Raw genomic sequence first — 17,986 nt, forward strand, 5'->3', positions numbered from 1 at the left:
CACCACTTCCCAGCAACCTCCTTCAGTGTTTAAGTGCACTCCAGGGCATTTTTCTTACATTCAGATGGAATTTCACCTGCAACAACTGGGGTCTGTTGGCTATTGTCCTGTCACTGTGCATCCCCCGTCTTCTCTATAACTACATCTAGGTGTTGTAAGACTGCGATTAAATCTCCCCGCGTCTTCTTTTCTCTGGGCTGAACAAACCAAATTCCTCCAACCCTCTGATCATCATGGTGTCACCCATGCTGGACCTCTCTTGTTTTTTAATGTCTCTCTTGAACTGAGTTGACCAAAATGGGACAAAGTATTCCAGACGTGGCCCAGCAACTGCAAGTCAAGTGGCATCATTACACCTTTGATCTGCTGGCTGTACCATACTTTTGTCTTCACTGATGCGTGGCACCATTTACCTTTGGTGCTGCCAGGGCATACTGCTGCCTCCAGGTGAGCTTCCTGCCCACTAGGTCCTTTTCAGCAGACTCTGAGAGATCCCAGTCTGTATTGCTGCTTGGGATTACTCCATCCCAGGTGCAGGACTTTATTTTTGTTAAGTCTCATAATTCTTTTCACTTTTTTGATGTTTTTATGTTAGATTCCTTCCTTTTTTATTTCAACTTCCCTGTTTTTCTTGCTTGAAATTCCATGCAATTTGTAAATGCCCTTAAATTAGCCTCATCTTTGTGGTTTAAAAGGTAGATCAACACCTGGGTTTTGATCAGGTTTCAAGAATGTTTAATTTCTCAAACTGAATCAGTCTACGGAGAAGCCAGACCAAACTAAGCTTTGGCTAACGTGTTTTCTTAAAGAGGTCCTCTCTAAGTAACTGTCCATTAGGATTTGCTAAGCGTAATTCCTAGTTTGCCTTGAGTCTTTTGAACTCTGACAGCTGACTGTGCTCATGGATGTCATCTATGATGTAATCATTTCATAGGAGCAGTTTCACAATCCCAGAATCTGTAGATTTTACATGTCATGATAGACACAGAAAGGGCTGAATTTAAAAGATTTTTCTCTGAAAGCAGACTGTATCCCACTTGGAACTAGACTAGGGTAGTATATGCAATGTCATTTCAGACTAAATTTCATTGATTTCAGATTTTTGGATCAAATTAGAGGCACAGTATTTCTGGCCTGAAATACTTTTCTGCCCCTGTCTTGATTAAAGAAAAATGAAAGCAAAATGAAGAATTGTTTCAGTTTTCTGCCCAGAGAATTCTGCAATGCAGTGTTTCAACATAAAGAATTTTATTACAGAATCTTTTTTAACAACTAATTTAACATTTTCCCCAAAGAATATAGATTTTGCAAAGAAACTATACATTTTACAGGAGTAACTGTTAAAGCATTTTAACATGACTTCTTCTAATCTTTTTGAGCATATAGATGGGCTCAGAGAAGACAATGAGTTTATTTATACATATATAGTCTTTGATGGTGAAAAGTTCATCAAAACCTCTTAAATTTTTTGGCCCTCTCACTGTTGCACACAAGTATCCCAGAAATACATAGATTAAAAAAAAAAACCCTACCATGGCATCCAGAAGCTCTTCATTACAATGTTTGCTACATGTTCACAGTTGTAGTTTGTAAATGTTGGATGCTGTCCAACAAGACACCAGTCAGTAGAATCGCCACCTGCCAACAGGCCCGCCTTACTTCAAAGGCAATGCTTTTCATACAGCCACCCCTTTGAGCTTTGTCAAAAGGCTTGAGTGCGTTTCAGAGCCATTACTGAAAAAGCGGTAACATTAGCTATCCATATATGAAGAAACACTCATATTACAAAGGTAATTTCAAATTTTTCTGAGAATTCCCTTTAGTTAGATGAAGAAAAACCTTTAAAATCTACCTGCTTCAAAAAATCTGAAGTGATTTGAACGTGCAACATTTAGTTCACTAGAAGATACTCAGATAGTTCAGAAGCTTTTATGTATTATTAATTCAGTCAGATTTCCCAGGGTGAAGGGATAGTTGATATTAAAAAAAACGTTGTTAAGAAAGCCTAAAAGTGAACTAGGGGGGAGGAACTGTGATGAAGCAGGCTAGACAGAGTCACAGCTGCTACGTTCTTATATCTAGCAAAACAGCTGCAGAAGTGAGAATTCCATTTTTCTTAGTGGAGGGCAGAAAAGTCTTCTGAATCACACACCCGGAAGGTGCAGGAGTGTGTCTGTTGGCTTTGCAATCCACAGCTGTCTCGTCACTTAAAACCTTTCTTAAGGAATCAGTAAATTGCATATGAATTTCCATTCTACTTTAAGTTCCTTATAAGTAACACGTCACAAGATGTTTCCTCCAATCCATGATTATGCAAGAGCTAGTCATGACCCCAAATTTATGCAGGACCTATCAAACGTGACCTTCCAACAGGTAAGCTGTCGCCAGCTCAAGCTGAGGAAGGCAGAGGTAGCTCTGGAGCATCAGCACGCACCAGGACCCTAACTTGGATTGCAATTGCTCTCCTCCCAGACTCTCTGCAAAGAGGGAAGTGTGGCAGCCTCTGTCTTTTCAAGTTAGCATGAGAACAAATGCCAACTCCGTAACCTGTGTCAACGATCCCACACTTCACACCTCTTTCCAATGTTCATACTTTCTGCTATCGCTTAGGCTTTTCTTCTTTACCAAGAAAAAATGTTGGCTGGCAGGAAGAAAGCAGGATTTGTGCTGTGGATTTTACCACACTTCTAAAATCCGGAATCATTTCCCCAAAAAGGCTGGCATTTTTGGAGAAACCTTAAAGAGCAACACATCGCGGTGAGCCCCAAATGCTATGTGTAGAAGAGGGAACCAGCAGCAATTCTGCATTCCCAGATCCAAGAGTGGATGGTGACTACATCATGACTTCATATCTAAGTTCCAGGCATGCATCTCTTGCTTGCTAATTATCATGAAATTAAACTGGTACAGCTGAGCTACAGGAGGCCCACGCATGTCAAATGAGAATGTCACCGTATGTCCCAACAGGTGTAACAGATGCAGTAAACAGAATTGCCACGCATCTCCCTTCTTTTAAAAAGCTTCCCTTTATTCTTCACAATTTACTAATCCTTGAAATTAAAACACAGGTACATTCCCTGCACAGGTGCATTTATGTATCCTCACTCTTACAATTTTCAGAATATTAAGCAAAAACTTTCAATATATTAAATAGTAAAAAAATCAATAGTATTTTTCCTCTGTTTTGAGGATGGTGCTTATTCCTGTAAATTGAAGGATATTGCCACGTTCAAAACACCAGTTATTCATCCAACAGTCAGAGAATCTCAAATTTTGCCATCCTTAAGTGATATTTTCAGTTGTGGCGTTCCCACTGATTTCATGAGACACAGTAGTAAATCTGAGTGAAAATGGCATAGTTAAGGGAAGCTATTTTCTAGATACAGTATTTCGTTGAAAGCCAAAGTGAAACCCCGGTTGTATCAATGCACACATGAATTTTCCCATCCAATTCACTGTGACCAGGTTCAGCATGAACAATATTAAGCATCTTTTATGTTGATGAAATAATTCATAGGCAACATCAGAGTGTGCTCTAAGGCATCATCTAAAGCTGAGATTTAGAAACCGTTATTCTTGTCAGTCAAAATAGTTTAAGACATTCTGGTCTTCCCTTCATTAGACTTTGATAAACATGGAATATTTTTGACCAAACCAATAGTGAAGTAATTCTGTTGAAACACACATTTCACAGTCACTATTGTTGTGCACTCACTAGTCAAAAATATTTACAGTAATGTCATGAAAAGTTGATAATTCAGATGAGTATCTTCAGAAACTTAACTGCTACTGAATTCCTTCAGAGAAAGCTTCACAAAGTGGTGTAAAAATCAATTTAACAGTTGGCTTCCCAATGCTTTTAACTACAGTTCTGTGTACTGCAGAAAAAAATATTTAAATCACAATTAAAATAAATTCTAGGTTCTGAAAACATGAATAATCCAAATCAAATGCTTTTTATTTTTCACTAAGTGGTTAACAAACCACAGATACTGACAGTTTTACTATGCTTACAGTTGGTTTTTAATCTAGTTTTTAATCAGATAATAAATATCTATTTTGACAATCTACAACAGAACCTCAAGCACGTATAGACAAATTAGCCAGTATCTCATCTCATGATGAACAGAGACATGCTGTCTTTCAAAGGGAGTCTTGCATAAGCTACGCTGAAAGAACTTGGACATGGTCAGCATAAAAAATTCTTTAGGAGCCTTGAGGTACAGGGATGTAGCCAGAACTCTCAGTCCCTTCCTACTGTCTTTCTACTCCTCAGAATCTTGAATTTTTTGAAGAGAAATGTCAGCTAAGCCGGTCTCACTTTCCAGTGGGCTTCCAGGGTGCAGGCCTAGTGCCTCTGTCTCTTTGGTAAATTCGGGTTCTTCCACTTGGTCAGTAGCATGATTTGGATCCACTTCTTTGGTAGCATCTGGACCAGGATCTGACTGTTCTTCACTTGCAGAAGTACCCTCTACTAGTTGCACTTCATCTAAACAAAAGAGAAATCGCATCATCAGTAAACACTGAACTCATCTGCAAGCAAACATTTTTATTACTGAAGAACAATAAACACTAGGAAACTTTGCATCAATTACAAAAGTGATTAATTTAACCAAATTTCATCAAAAAAGACCTAAGACACTAGAGTTCTGCTTAAGTTGGTGTAAGATTACTCTGAAACTAACCTTACACAAAGCTTTCATTAATTTATCTTCAATTTTGCCATACTTCTTTTTAATATATAGAGGAGCAGAGTAGGACACTACAGTTATTTTAACTTTCAATTCAAACATGCTTTATTGACACTATTCTTACAGTTAGCTTTTCAAAGAATGGCTGCAGGCCAGTTAAACACAGAGTACAGGTGGCTTTTGGTTTTCTTCCAAAAAAAAAAGGAAAGTACAAAAAGGCATGTACATGATTATGTTGGAAGCATTTTTGCACATAACAAACCGAAGAAATAATTTGCTAATGAACAGTTGACCACAATGAATTTTGGTTGAAGTGAGTTATCCTAAAATTTATAACCTGACTGCATGGAATTGAATCAGCTATTGCACCTTTACTTTTCAAGCAATGTTTTTGGAGAAAAAAATTGTTAGGTAACTTTTTGCCCTGATTCTGCTAAGTAGGGGTTGTGTGCTAGCAATAGTGAAAAGAAAGAGGGGGTAGCCTAATTGGGGGCCCAGGCACCTTCAGAAGTAGTTAATCTTGGTTTCTTATTCTCTGTTATGATTGACAGCCAGCTAAAAACGCTGTCACAGCTAGCCACAACGCTGCCAAAGCCCTGCCAAGGTCTCATTTGGCTCTGGAGCCAACTGCCTTCAGCACAGGCTGAAGCACAGACTTCCTTAACAGGCACCCTTGTACACTGGATACACTGGAAACTCTTAAACTCTTGGTTTTGCTTGTCATTGCAGCTGTGGGATTTTTTTTTTATCCCCCCCCCCGATGTATAGGATTTGTAGGGGGTATTATTAGCTTCCTTTCCCTCCAACAAAAGACAGAGTAGCATGAAACTTCTGCATGATTTTGATTAAAGATGTGGATTTTGAAACAGGGCAGTGTAATTCAGAATGCTTTAGTTGTAGAAACCTGTGTAACTCTAGCATTATAAACCAGATTTTAGAAAGTACACAGCATTTGTAAATTGGAAGACTGGAATTTCAGCAAATGGAGGTATGTTGTTAGGTTACAACAAAGATTTTTCTTCTAACCTCAGCTGTTACAGATAGTAAGACCTGTTATTATTGTTCCTTGTGGTGCACTTAATGCGGCAATAGTGTCAGCAAGCAGACCATAGATCCTAACCTTTCTTTTGCTTTTTTTCTTGTTTCCTTTTTTCTTTGGCAGCTTCTAGTTCTTGTTTCTCATGAATTTCCTTCAGGGTCTTGCAGACCTTTTTGTGGGTAAACCAGTGTATTTTCTGGCAGTTCTGGTCGCAGTACATCACCTGAAAGTTACCAGAGGTCTTGATTCATCTTCATTTACTGAAAAAATACACAATATTCTTGCCTTTCTTAGTGTACCAAGTTAAGTACTTAATGGTATTTTTAAGCAATTTGTAAGGTCATATGGAATGATTCTAACCTATATAAAAATCTATAAAGAATAGCTTGTTTTGTTAACTCTAAACATACAGAAATTTCACTCTTTCTTCATTCTTAAACATACACACTTGGAAATCCAAGTACTCCTACTTGTGAATTTCAGGCATCTCTCCCAGAAGTAGAGATGGCTTGCACATTTTCAGTGTACATACATGCCATTCCTCCTAAATCTACACAGTAGACATTGAAGCATTCAAAATCCTCAGCACCTCAGTGGCATTATTTTTTGTGATTCATTAGAACCATTTATGGATTCTTACCATTTTACATACTGAACATCTTTTGTCTGCTCCCTTTCCCCCACAAGTTGTACAAAATTCAGCATCCACAAAACCCACTTGGCCAGTAATAGCTTGTGTAAGTACAGAAAAAGCTGTAGGATCAGAACCCTGAAAGGTAAGCCAAGAGGTGGTAATGAGATTAAAAATCAACACTATCATGGAGAGGGACACACAAGAGAAAAACAAAACAAGCAATGCAAACTTCCGACCGGCCACCTGCAGTCTCAATGAAGATGCTGTAGCAGCAAGAACATAAAACTAAATCACAGAACTTCAACTAACATGCACAACTTAACATTTATACCATTAGATAAGTTTTTGTGTATAAAGTTAACTTAATCCTTAGCTTCTGCAGAAGGGAGGATAAAAATTATCATTTTTTTACTCTGGAAATTGATAATAATACTATTAATGAACACAGTGTTCTTTACACACAGTCACCTGCTTGTAGATCATACGCAGCAGGTTTTAGCAGGTTAGTCTCTGTGCTGGCATGCAGAAGGATATTTTGCTTGTCACTGATACACTATTGTGCTCAGTGTACTCAGATGCTACAGACCAAATGGTCAGAACTCAAAATCTTCAAAACAATTATTTGCATATTACTATTTAGATATTATTCGCAGTATCTTTCCCATGCAATACAAGCAGTAAGATTTAGTATATTTTCCTGGTAACCATAAATGAAGACTGTTCTTCTGGGCAATGATGTAAACATTAGAGGAAAAAAAAGCCAAGCTGCTCCAGCTCTAATTAAATCCTTACACTGTTAGACTACCATGGAATATGCACCATCATAACTACTATGACAATGCTGAGATGCCCAGACTGAATCTCAGTAATTGTGCATACCAAAGGTCAAAGGCTTCCAGACATGTAAAAATTCACAGCATCTCCTCCTTTCCAGTTCTGCATAATGGACAGAAACCCAATGTAACACACCATATTTCTTTAAAGGCAGAGAAGACGGCAAGCTCTTCTAAGAAAAAAGGGGCAGGAAGGAACATGTTTACTCTAAAGCAAGTCTTAATGCATCATGATGGCTTATGTTTTCACACTGTGTTTATTTTTCTGGCTTAGGCAAACAGTAGGGATTGCATTAAGCCTCAGGACATTTTAGTAGACTTGGAGCCACTTAAGATGGAGGCTATTTTTAATTCACTCAGCATAATCCAAACATGTCACAAAATTGTTCCACTTCCCCTGTGTTAGTGCATGTAACATCTAGCTCTCAGAGACCAGAAAGAACATTCTTAAAAAAGAATAGTAACTCTTGTGTAAGATTTGTTATGAAGTAATTAAAAGTACTATAATAAAGACTGTGTTAGCGAAGGCATTATGAGGAAAACTGAGGTTAGATTTTTTTACCTGTAATTTTGAGTTCCTAATTTAGATATACATTTTGCTCTACATTGCATCATCTTGCCTCTCCCTGTGATAAAAGGAGCTTCACAGAATGTTTTTTCTTTTTCTACCATCATATGTTACCAACTTTTTGTGAACACTAGAAATAATTAATGCATTAAATCTAGCAAACGATTCAATCTCAAATTGAATTTAGACATTGTGAAAAAAGAGTGCAAAGTGAGTTTCATCTGTGTCTGAATCTACAGTTTGTAAAAGTGAATTGACAAAGAAAAACTGAACAGACATCTCAGAGTAGGAAAAGAAAGCTCTGAGACAAGAAACAAATTGTTTCAGTTTTCTTTAAAAGCCGAGGTATTTAAGCATTCATTGTGGGCACAGGAAAAAACTACTAGTTGAAGCATTTTAGAGCATTTTCCTGAAATATGTAAAACAAAATACCAGTTTGCCAGAGAGTTCAGGTACATCAAAACCTTTGCTAATATAATACATTGCAGAAGCTGAGAAATAGAACAATGGCTTAGTTTAAACTGAATTTACTATGCAAGTTGCTTAGAAAGTATTTTCTTGATAGGAAAAACTTACTATTTCAACAGGAGCAATACTTCTCACGAGCTGCTGGAGCAACGTAGCTTCACAGTAAGGAAACTTTCGGATACTTTCTCGAATTAGCTTCTCTTGATATACAGGGAAACCATCTTTATCTCTGCCTTTCAAGAGACTATATTTTTTAAAACCAGAGTCAAGTAAGAAATTGCACAGTAAATGTTCAAGAACAAATACACAGCATGCTGTACTCTGTCCTCTTTCAAATTACAGAGAAGAATTACAATTCAAAATAATTTGGCAACTTCATATGTAAGTGTGTTTAAAATGCAAATTAAATTATTTTTATTCTAATGCACAATCATTATGAAATATAAAATAACTAAATGTATGCTCTGAAACCACTACTTACTAACTCAAACGCACAGAGAAAAATAATCATCTACAGGTAGACTAGTATCTACATCTGACTAAAGTAGAGAAACGCTTTCTTGTGTTTAAAAATGAGCATTGTAAAAATAAACACTGAAGAATGCACAGTACTTTAGAATCCAAATTCTGCTTTACTTCTGTGTAATAACATGTTATAGTCCTGATGCCTCTGTATTTATCTGGTTGGATCCTACTTCTTTATATGGATCACTGATGAACTATTTGATTTCAGTATGTGAAAGATGACAATTTATTTTCAGTATCACGTAGAAATCCACAGAAGTCTATGGGGAATGCGATCTGTCTAAAAGCCAGGCCACTTACTCTGATACTCAAGCAGGCAGCTGGTTTTGTAACTCTGAGTAGGTTCTGAAGATCTAAGTGATTTAAGAGTCCAAGTCTCATCCAGAGCCAGTGGGATTTGCAATTCTCAGTTGCTTAAGTGTTTTTGAAAAAAAATCTCACCCTGGATGACTGCTGGAGAGCAAAATGGCAAGAGAAATGTTCCTAGATGATCCATATCGGACACTGAGAAATTCTTTTTTCAAGCTATCAACTCCCCTTTTTCTTGACCACATATTGCTCTCTGCTGCTTCATAGTCTCAAATTGCACCAGGAGAGGTTCAGGCTGGACATTAGAAAGAATTTCTTCACTGTTAGAGTCGTTAAGCATTGGAATGGGCTCCCCAGGGAGGTGGCGGAGTCACCATCCCTGGAAGTGTTCAAAAAACGTTTAGATGTGGCTCTAACCAGTTCCAGCAGGGAGCTGAAACTCTAGGAACATTTCCTTTGTATCCCAGGAAAGGACACTGCCACTTCAGACAGAAAAAAGGGAGTCAGTGCCGCCCTGAAGTGACTGCAGCTGGGATTATTTCCAAATTTACTCGGCATGGCCTTTATCCAAAACAATCCAATCTATTATTACAGTTGTCTTTTTCTGATATTTATAAAACTGGTTCATATATATGCCTTCAGACCTCTCTGGAGCAATACATACCTTTTGATAAATCCATCTAGTTTATCCTCTCGCTCTTTTAAAAATGTAATACATTTCTGGAAGATGCAACTGATGTAGTGCATTTTCATAGCAAGTACTTCATTCATATCTTTCTGCTTCATACATTTCTCACAAATTAGATCCAGAACCCTGTAACATTTCTGCAGTGCTTCTACTTCGGCCAATAGAGGGTTCTCTTTTACCAGCAGCACAATCTATGAGACAGATTGACAAAAATGTAATCCAATTAGGAACGAATATTTTTAAACTTGTGCATTAGCATTAAAGGTTATACAGGTCATTGTAGCTAAATTTCAGTGGAGTTTCTAATACTCCTCCACTTCCATCTTATGCAGTCTCCTCTTTCTTTTTTCAGTCATTATTTAGTATTACTATTTAGTATACTGTAATTCACAGTTCCTGTACAAGAAACATTTAAAATTAAGACTGGTGTTAAAAATAATTTTTTTCAGAGGAAAAAGAATCAAAACCATTTCAAAAGCAACAGTTACAGAATCTACCATACACTGCCCTAAAATCTCTTTCCTTTTGAACACCTAAAATAAACTGGACTTGTGCAATTTAAGCAGTTTCACAGAATGCATCAACCTCACGTAATCTTGGAGTACTTCAGGTAGACTAGTAAAGCACTGAACTAACTAGTTTAAGAGGAAACTGTGTACTCTACTCACTAAATTAGCTGCCACTGGTGCATTACTGTTTGTATGTTCTGCAGATACCTGGTTGGCAAATATTGACAAATTCCTGACTTTGAATGGCAAGACCAAGGAACTTGTCTTTGAATTTAGGTGTGTTCATTTCTCTGAACTACTTTGGAGGAACAAACCATAAAAGGCGTTATTTTCAGCAAATATACTGGGAAGTAAAAATAAGCGCGTCTGGCACATACTTTCAGAAACAGCAGCAGCGGTAGATGTTACTATGGTAAACCAGTGATGAAGGTAGGAAGATGCATGCTGAGATAAGCATTGATAGAACAATGAGATTTTGTTAAGATAGGAAATGGTTATATATATCCATTTCAAGTGGGGCTAGGAAAAAAAGAAAGCCAAAGAAAGCTATTTATGGTTATTGATGTAAAAAATAAGAATCTCTCCAGTTAAAGGTGTGTGTTAGAGATTCTGCTGTATATAAACACTGAAATAGCTTCATTTTTTATTCACATCTAAATGTTGAGCCTGATTCTTTCTCATTTTCAGAAGCATCTGAATTAGTGGATAATGGTTTTGATCTCAGTTGAGCTCTCAGAAGAGCTGAATGCTTTCTGACATAAAGAAACAGTTCCCATGCCAACAAATACATACAATTTACATATTACTCCACCTTAACAGGATGCATGTTAGTAGTAGTAATAATTTTATGTAGCGGCCCAGCCAATTTTACTGGCAGTTTTGGTTCTCTATCTAAGCCTTGTGGTTTAGTATAGTAGTCCAGTCTTTCACGTGGAAAGAAGTTGTTGATGACAGTCACACAGTCATGTTGACCTAAAGGCACACAAGAAAAAAAATCACCAATGAAATAAAATAATAACAAAAGAAGAAGACCTAAAACCAAATCTAATATAAGCAAAACAGGTGAGAATTACTCACAAAGGAGCTTAGCATGATCTGCTTTGCACTGGTAACAGGCAACTCTTGGCATTCTTTTGTGTGTAACTTTTATGTTGAGTAAGTGTAACTTAATGTTTCCTAGCAGGGAATGACTTAATGAAATTTCGAGGACTGTGTCCCCTTCCCGCATCCCCGTTCCCTGGTAAGCCAAAGCTAAGAGAATAGGTATTTCTCCCCAAAGTTATACTATACTAGCAGTCTCTACTGGTGTTAAAATTTTTCAAGAGAAGTTCTTTCCACTTTGTACTTCCAAAAATTAATGACATTTGCATTGAGATTCCTAACTTTTCAGGCCTGAAACATATAGTAGTTTATTAACCTGAAGTAGGAGAAATTGTAAGAACAGAACATGCTTAAAAATTACCAAAAAAAAGAGGACTGTGATGAAAGTAACAAGATGAGATTACACCCTCTTGCTTTCTACATCTGACAATATGATGGATTACTTGGCTAAAGGGAAAGTAAAATTTAACTTCTCTAGTTCAGGACCACATTCTTTAAATGGATTGATTTATCTTGGCACTAATTCTATTAATCAGTAGAATAAGACACAGCCAACCAAATTCCAGTATTTAAAACCCTCCACTGTTTTAGAAGAGACTGTTCTAGGCTAACAGAGCACAGTGTAAGACAAATGACAGGGGAAGCAGTATCCTCACTTCCCACACACAGACAGATGAATTAATGTTGATTGAACAGAGAGTAAAAAAGAAAGAAGGAATGGATTCCAATGTTCAGGCTTTGTAATACAGAGTAGCATATCTCAGTATGCCTGAAAATCTTTACTCTGTCTTGGTGATGTGATCGGAGTTTAAACAAGAATTCTCCAAAATTATGTTGGAGATAACATTCCTCATTCACTAATAACTCAATTCAGCATCACACTGGAAAAGACTCTCCAAATCCAAAGTATAATTAATAGGAGTGGACTTCCCTGACATATTAAGTGAATCCTCAAGGTTTTGCTGCTTGAACCTCAAATGGTTCTTCTGATCTTTAAAGGAACAGAATGAGGTAAAATTGAAACTGAAACTGCACTAAGTCACTATGCAAGGAAGTAAATCTAAATGGCAAGGTAGGCTCTTGAATTCAGAACACCTAATGGACTTGCAAGGGAGTCCGCAGACATTCAAACAATACGAGAAGGTTGTGTTGAAGTGAAAATACAGGTCCTTGTTTTTGAGAAGGTCACCTGGACAGCAACAGCTGAGTCATTAAAATTATTCCATTTTTTCTGGTAATATTTTACCACATCTCTTTGCTAGAAATAGAGAGAAAGTGGTATATTTGGGAACATTAATGCAGGAATCTCCCAGCACTGTCAAGGTGGGTAAAAAAGTAGTAAGGGTTTAGGAAAAAAAAGACAAGAAAAAGAAACGTAACAACAGAAAAAAAGCCTGGTTGCATGTTTTGCCCAGGATCACACACTTTTATCTTGTTCCAGTCGAGTCCAGGTCAGTAAGTACCGACTACCTCAGAATAGGCTCTGAGACTTCTCCCTCTCCCAAATGCAGAGGGAGAAGGGCCAGAGGTGACTCACCACTAGCAGGATCACCCACTTTTATCTTGTTCCAGTTGAGTCCAGGTCAGTAATAGGCTCTGAGACTTCTCCCTCTCCCAAATGCAGAGGGAGAAGGGCCAGAGGTGACTCACCACTAGCACGCAGCACACTAGTGGCAAAAGCTCTGACGAGAGTTCCTGACTTCTAGCGCTACGTTATGCACTTTGTACTGTACTTCAGACACCTCAAATGTGACCAGCTTCCTCTTACTATTTGAAAAGTGATGACATTGCAAAAACTTGCACCCTTGGAGAACAGCAGCATCTATTCTTACAGATAAGATCATTTGTGCTTTTATGAAACAAAGCATGGGAATAGAAGACAAATTGACTCTGTTACAAGATGAGATGTGGAAAAAAAAAAAGCTGAACAACTGCATCAGTTCAAAACAGGTCATTAAATCAGGTTTCTCCAATAAAAAGCATTGGAATCTAACATTTAACTTCTTTAGGAATTTAGGAAATGATAATAGACTTTCACCTTACCCACAAAAGCAGCCATTTGAGCTGCGGTCCTTCCCACAGAGTTGACAACATCAGTCTCTGCTCCAGCCTCTAACATCATCCAGGTGATTTCTTTGTTTCCTGAATGTGGGGAGAAGATATGGGGAATGAGAAAGAACAAACTAGAACTTGTAATTACTTATGCTGTAGAAAAACAAGGAGTGAATTTCTTAAAGACCAAGAGTAACACTGAGGGAAATGAATGTTCTTAACATCATTATTTTAAGAATGGATTAAGAGAAGGGCTCGGTGCTGCCTCCTTATTTATGGTTCCAGAGGGTCAAATCAAAGTAAAAACTAAATTCTGGCAGGGTGTAACTCTGCTCTCTGTAATGCACATTCAGCTCCCCGTGGAGCTTATGGGAGTCATATGCATGTAACTACACTAGAGCTTGGTCCCTCTGGATAGCAGTACAGAAGCAAATACTACTCACTGATCTAGTCTGACAGTTCAACGACAACATTTGCTATTCTAAGAAGAAAAACAAATCCAGTACTATTATGTAGCAGGAGCATAGAGAAGAGAACAGATTGTTCCTTTCTCCACAGCAGGAACTGGGTGTTCAGACTGGGCTAAATACCAAGCAAAATGAAGCTAAAATTTGATGGGAAGATTAGATGACTTAATTGGTGCCCTTCAGAGACTAATAAGGACACTTGTCACCACTCGTGCTGGTTCTGCTTTCAAGGGTATTCTTACTTTATCAATTTTTGTGCATATGCTAAGTACAGAAAAGTGTATACAAAAAAGAAGGGAGTGGTGGATGGAAATAAATGTTTCTGATTTAAAAACAAAGGCATTGCGTCAGTAGTGCTTATGCACCTTCTGCACTCACAGATAACAGACCTTAAAGTCAATACTGAGAAGCATTCAAACCTAGGATGACAGGTTAAAAGCTCAGCTGTGAGAAAATGGTAAAAGTTCAGTATTTTCCGTAAAGCTGCAGTCCTTTAACAGCCTCTAAGAGTTTGTTCCCATCTACCGGTTGCAGCTCTGATATTGCTCAATGCCACAGACGGCTGAAATTTCCCAAACCTTTTTACCAGTTTTAACAGAAAAGCAATTCGATGATCCAGTTAAGTTTCATACACATACATACACCTTTCTTTTTTTATATTTATGATGAAAGAAGGCAGAGTTTAAAATCTACCTGCTAAGAAATCTTACCTCCCTAGAATCTCCTTTTTGGGAAGATGTTAAGTGGCCTAGCAAAGAAGATACTTAAAATAACCTAATATTCCCAAATCTAATCTTTTCCCCAGAAAGAACAATGGGTTTTATGTAGTGGTTTTTTTCTCACTCAAGGAAATAATTGTTCCTTTCATCAGGGAAAAAGAATAGCAAAAGGAAAGCTGCAAACCACCGCCTGAGACAGGAGAAAATATATAGAGCTATAAGCATAAGAGGAGAGGGAACATTAATGTAAGAAAACGTTTTTAAAACTTACTAAATAAGTTTTTAAAAGCCCACAAGATAATTGCAAAAATAACGTAGGAGAAAGGCAAAAAAGGCAAAAAGACAAGCTTCAAATATTAATAAAAGCTACTGATTTTAGTTCTAAAAAAGGCAGTTTGGTGTAGCATCTTTTTCAGTGCAACACAGTATAATTAAACAAAATGTATCCCACTGCACAAGAAAACTGTCACAGGAAACTGAATTTTGAGATCTGCAACAAACAGGAAAAAGTACAGATAGACTATATGCCTCCAAACATTGAACAAAATCAATTTTTATATGAAAAAACATCCCAAGCCTGAACAGTAGCGGCTCTCCTATTCCACTGTCCTGATGATTCTACTGGTCTTGATGTATTTGCATGGTTCACATAAGTAACAGTAAACAGAATAACAAAAATATGTCAACATTTTCCTTTAAATTACTAATTTATGGCTAATTGTACCCATCAATGTCATAAAAATCAGTGATCGAAGTTTTCTAAGAGGTTACCTGAAAGTCCAGCAAACATCAAGGCAGTATATCCATGCTCATGTTCATTGCAGTTAACATCAGCTCCATGTCGCAAGAGCAACCTGCACATGTCTACTTTCCCTTTGTACGCTGCATGCATTAGAGGGGTCATGCCATGCTAACAAAAGAAAGAGGAACAAAGTAGCATACAAAAAAGAATTAGCTATATCTCTTGATCTTCACACCATTGATAATTTTTACTTGTGCATACATATTCAGTATAACTACCAAAGCCTCCTGTAATATTTAAGTTAGCAACAACAAAAAAGCTCACAAAATCTTCATGAAAAAATATGGTTACTAACATGCAGTAGATTTTACATTTCCATGTCACTTTTCTGATCATGCTGTGCTGCATGTTTGAAAACAGACCATTGCTGAATAAATGAAAACCATTTACCACTGCTTTGTCATTGGCCTTTTGTAGAAGACATTAGTGTTAAAGACAACTAATGCTTCTGCTAGGGTAAAGGCTTGTTTTAGAAAATTTGTTAGGTTTCCAAGTGATTTCTTTTCTCCTCTGCATTATATGATAAGCAACAAGAAAATTAGGAGTAGGCTCTTGTTGTTTTTGCCATTACAAAGATTTGCAGTTTCTGAAACCCATCTTGCTCATTTTAGTCACAATTACTGGTAATTGTGCTGTCCGCCCCTCTCCCATTTATCCACCCTTTTGGTATTGTGTCTCTGATCTTACATCAGCCAGAGCTCTGAAAGCCCTTGTAAAGATACACAGCTCTAACTAGACTTTAACAACCACACAGTCTCAAACCTTGCCTTTTGATAAACTGCACGAGTACAAAAAGGATTAGCTTCAGCAAGGGAGGCACTAGAGTTGCACTGGTGTAATTCTAAATACAAACCTGGGCAAACCCTAGGGGAAATTTTCAGAACTAGGGCGAATGGTTGGTGCAAGCTCCCTCCCTCTTCAAGGGCTGGGAGAAGCACATTTCTGTTTGAGAAAATGGCATGACATTCAGTTGTTAGAATTTGATACGCTTTTTCCAATATGCTGTTTATTTTCACTCAGCATCAAATCAGGATTCATGTTATCAGCCAAGACCTAGTAATTGCCCAAGAACATTCTCCAACACTGAATACAAGGGAGTGTGCTTTAGTTTGTCCCTGAAGGAAATCAAAATGGCATTTTCCTCCTTTTTTGCAGGTTAAGGCTGTGTGCATGAATACACTCATATACTCCATTACTGTCGCTCTGTAAACACATGATCATGTGATACTCTGAAATAACGTAATTGTCAGTTTGAGCTTTAATATATTTCTTGCTTCGATTTATGATAGAGTAAAACCCAACTGAGTTAAATTTATCAGTATAATTTTCAAAAAATTCCTAAAGGTGCTGGAAATTGGGAAAGTTAAAATTATAGCAACAATTTTAAAGAACTATATTTTCATTATTCCCCATCCTAATAGAAAACAATAAAAAAATGATTACTTGATGCATAATATTTTAGTAACCTGAAATATTCTGGTAAACTGCAATATAAACTGGCATTAAAGAAACAAAAGACCTGAAGAGCTCACTGCAGAAACATGAAACAAATTTGTGATTGTTTTTGCTAGGTTTCATTTGTGGTCCTATAAAGGTTAAGTAAAGGCTTTCTATCCTAATATATAAAATACTGTATTATACTATACTCTATTATATTGACATCAATTTTTATGGGCCAATCCCAGTCTGGAGTCATAGTACAGATTTGCCTCCTTTAGCAGCACAGAAAAGTACTGCTGTAAGGGGATATGAACACAGTAAGGTTTTCGACTGGAAAAGGAACTTTTAAGAAAACAATGACTTCAAGTTTGGTTTTATCTTGAATGCCAGTTGTTTCAATTTAAAAATCTGTCTGAAGATTATAGGACAAAGGAAAGGGGTTGGAGGTTTTTTTTGGCACCCTTTTGTCCTGGGAAACTTTTTCTAAAAGTCTTTGATTAAATTTTCAAAGTGCAAGGCTATGGTGTGGATCAAAAAAAATACCAAGCAGAAAACATGTGGACAGTTGTTAGAAAACTGGATTTAAAGTCACACTAATACCAGCCTTTCACATTCACAGCAAACAGGAGGACAAGTTAGATACAAACTGATCTGGAAGAGCTTGGTGCCCTGTATTATGTCCCGATGCAGACACTGAAGAGACTGCAAAAACTCTTCTCAGGCTATCAAAGATATAATACATGTATATTTTAAAAATCCATTGTTTTGTGGATAACACGGTGATGTTTCATTACTGAGGATGCCACATAGGCTTGTGTTACTCACGAGAAAAGAGGAATCCAAGTGGTCCCAACATTGCCAGCGTTTTACACTTCCCGTGCTCACTTCACCCTTCTCAACCATGGAAATTTGGCCAAGATATGGCACACATAGGCTGGACCACGCTGGAGTGGCTCCCTCAGCAGGTATCGGGGCACACTACAACATTGCACATGTGAATACCCGTGGGAAAGGGCTGTAAAAACTCTAGCTGAAAAGCTGCTGCAGACACTTGCACGCTGACAGTGTTAAAGCATCCACCTCTCCCTTCCCCAACTCATTTTGCAATGAGGAGCCGAGCCCCAGATTAATACGGAAAGAG

At 37.5% G+C, this 17,986-nt stretch overlaps 1 protein-coding gene across 1 annotated transcript in view; it reads right to left on the reverse strand.

Moving 5' to 3' along the window:
• Window positions 1–4,265: 4,265 nt before the first annotated feature.
• Window positions 4,266–17,986, reverse strand: part of ANKMY2 (ankyrin repeat and MYND domain containing 2) — a gene marked incomplete at its 5' end in the record, with an annotated part of 18,490 nt that continues 4,769 nt past the window's right edge. The window contains 8 exons of the mRNA XM_009697416.1: window positions 4,266–4,489; window positions 5,812–5,953; window positions 6,371–6,499; window positions 8,342–8,477; window positions 9,732–9,946; window positions 11,076–11,236; window positions 13,409–13,507; window positions 15,375–15,513. Of these exons, the coding sequence (XP_009695718.1) occupies window positions 4,266–4,489; window positions 5,812–5,953; window positions 6,371–6,499; window positions 8,342–8,477; window positions 9,732–9,946; window positions 11,076–11,236; window positions 13,409–13,507; window positions 15,375–15,513 (1,245 nt within the window). The remainder of the gene's footprint in view (window positions 4,490–5,811; window positions 5,954–6,370; window positions 6,500–8,341; window positions 8,478–9,731; window positions 9,947–11,075; window positions 11,237–13,408; window positions 13,508–15,374; window positions 15,514–17,986) is intronic.

Source organism: Cariama cristata, unplaced genomic scaffold, assembly GCF_000690535.1.
Source record: "Cariama cristata isolate BGI_N322 unplaced genomic scaffold, ASM69053v1 scaffold16423, whole genome shotgun sequence".
NCBI classification, from domain to species: Eukaryota; Metazoa; Chordata; class Aves; order Cariamiformes; family Cariamidae; genus Cariama; species Cariama cristata.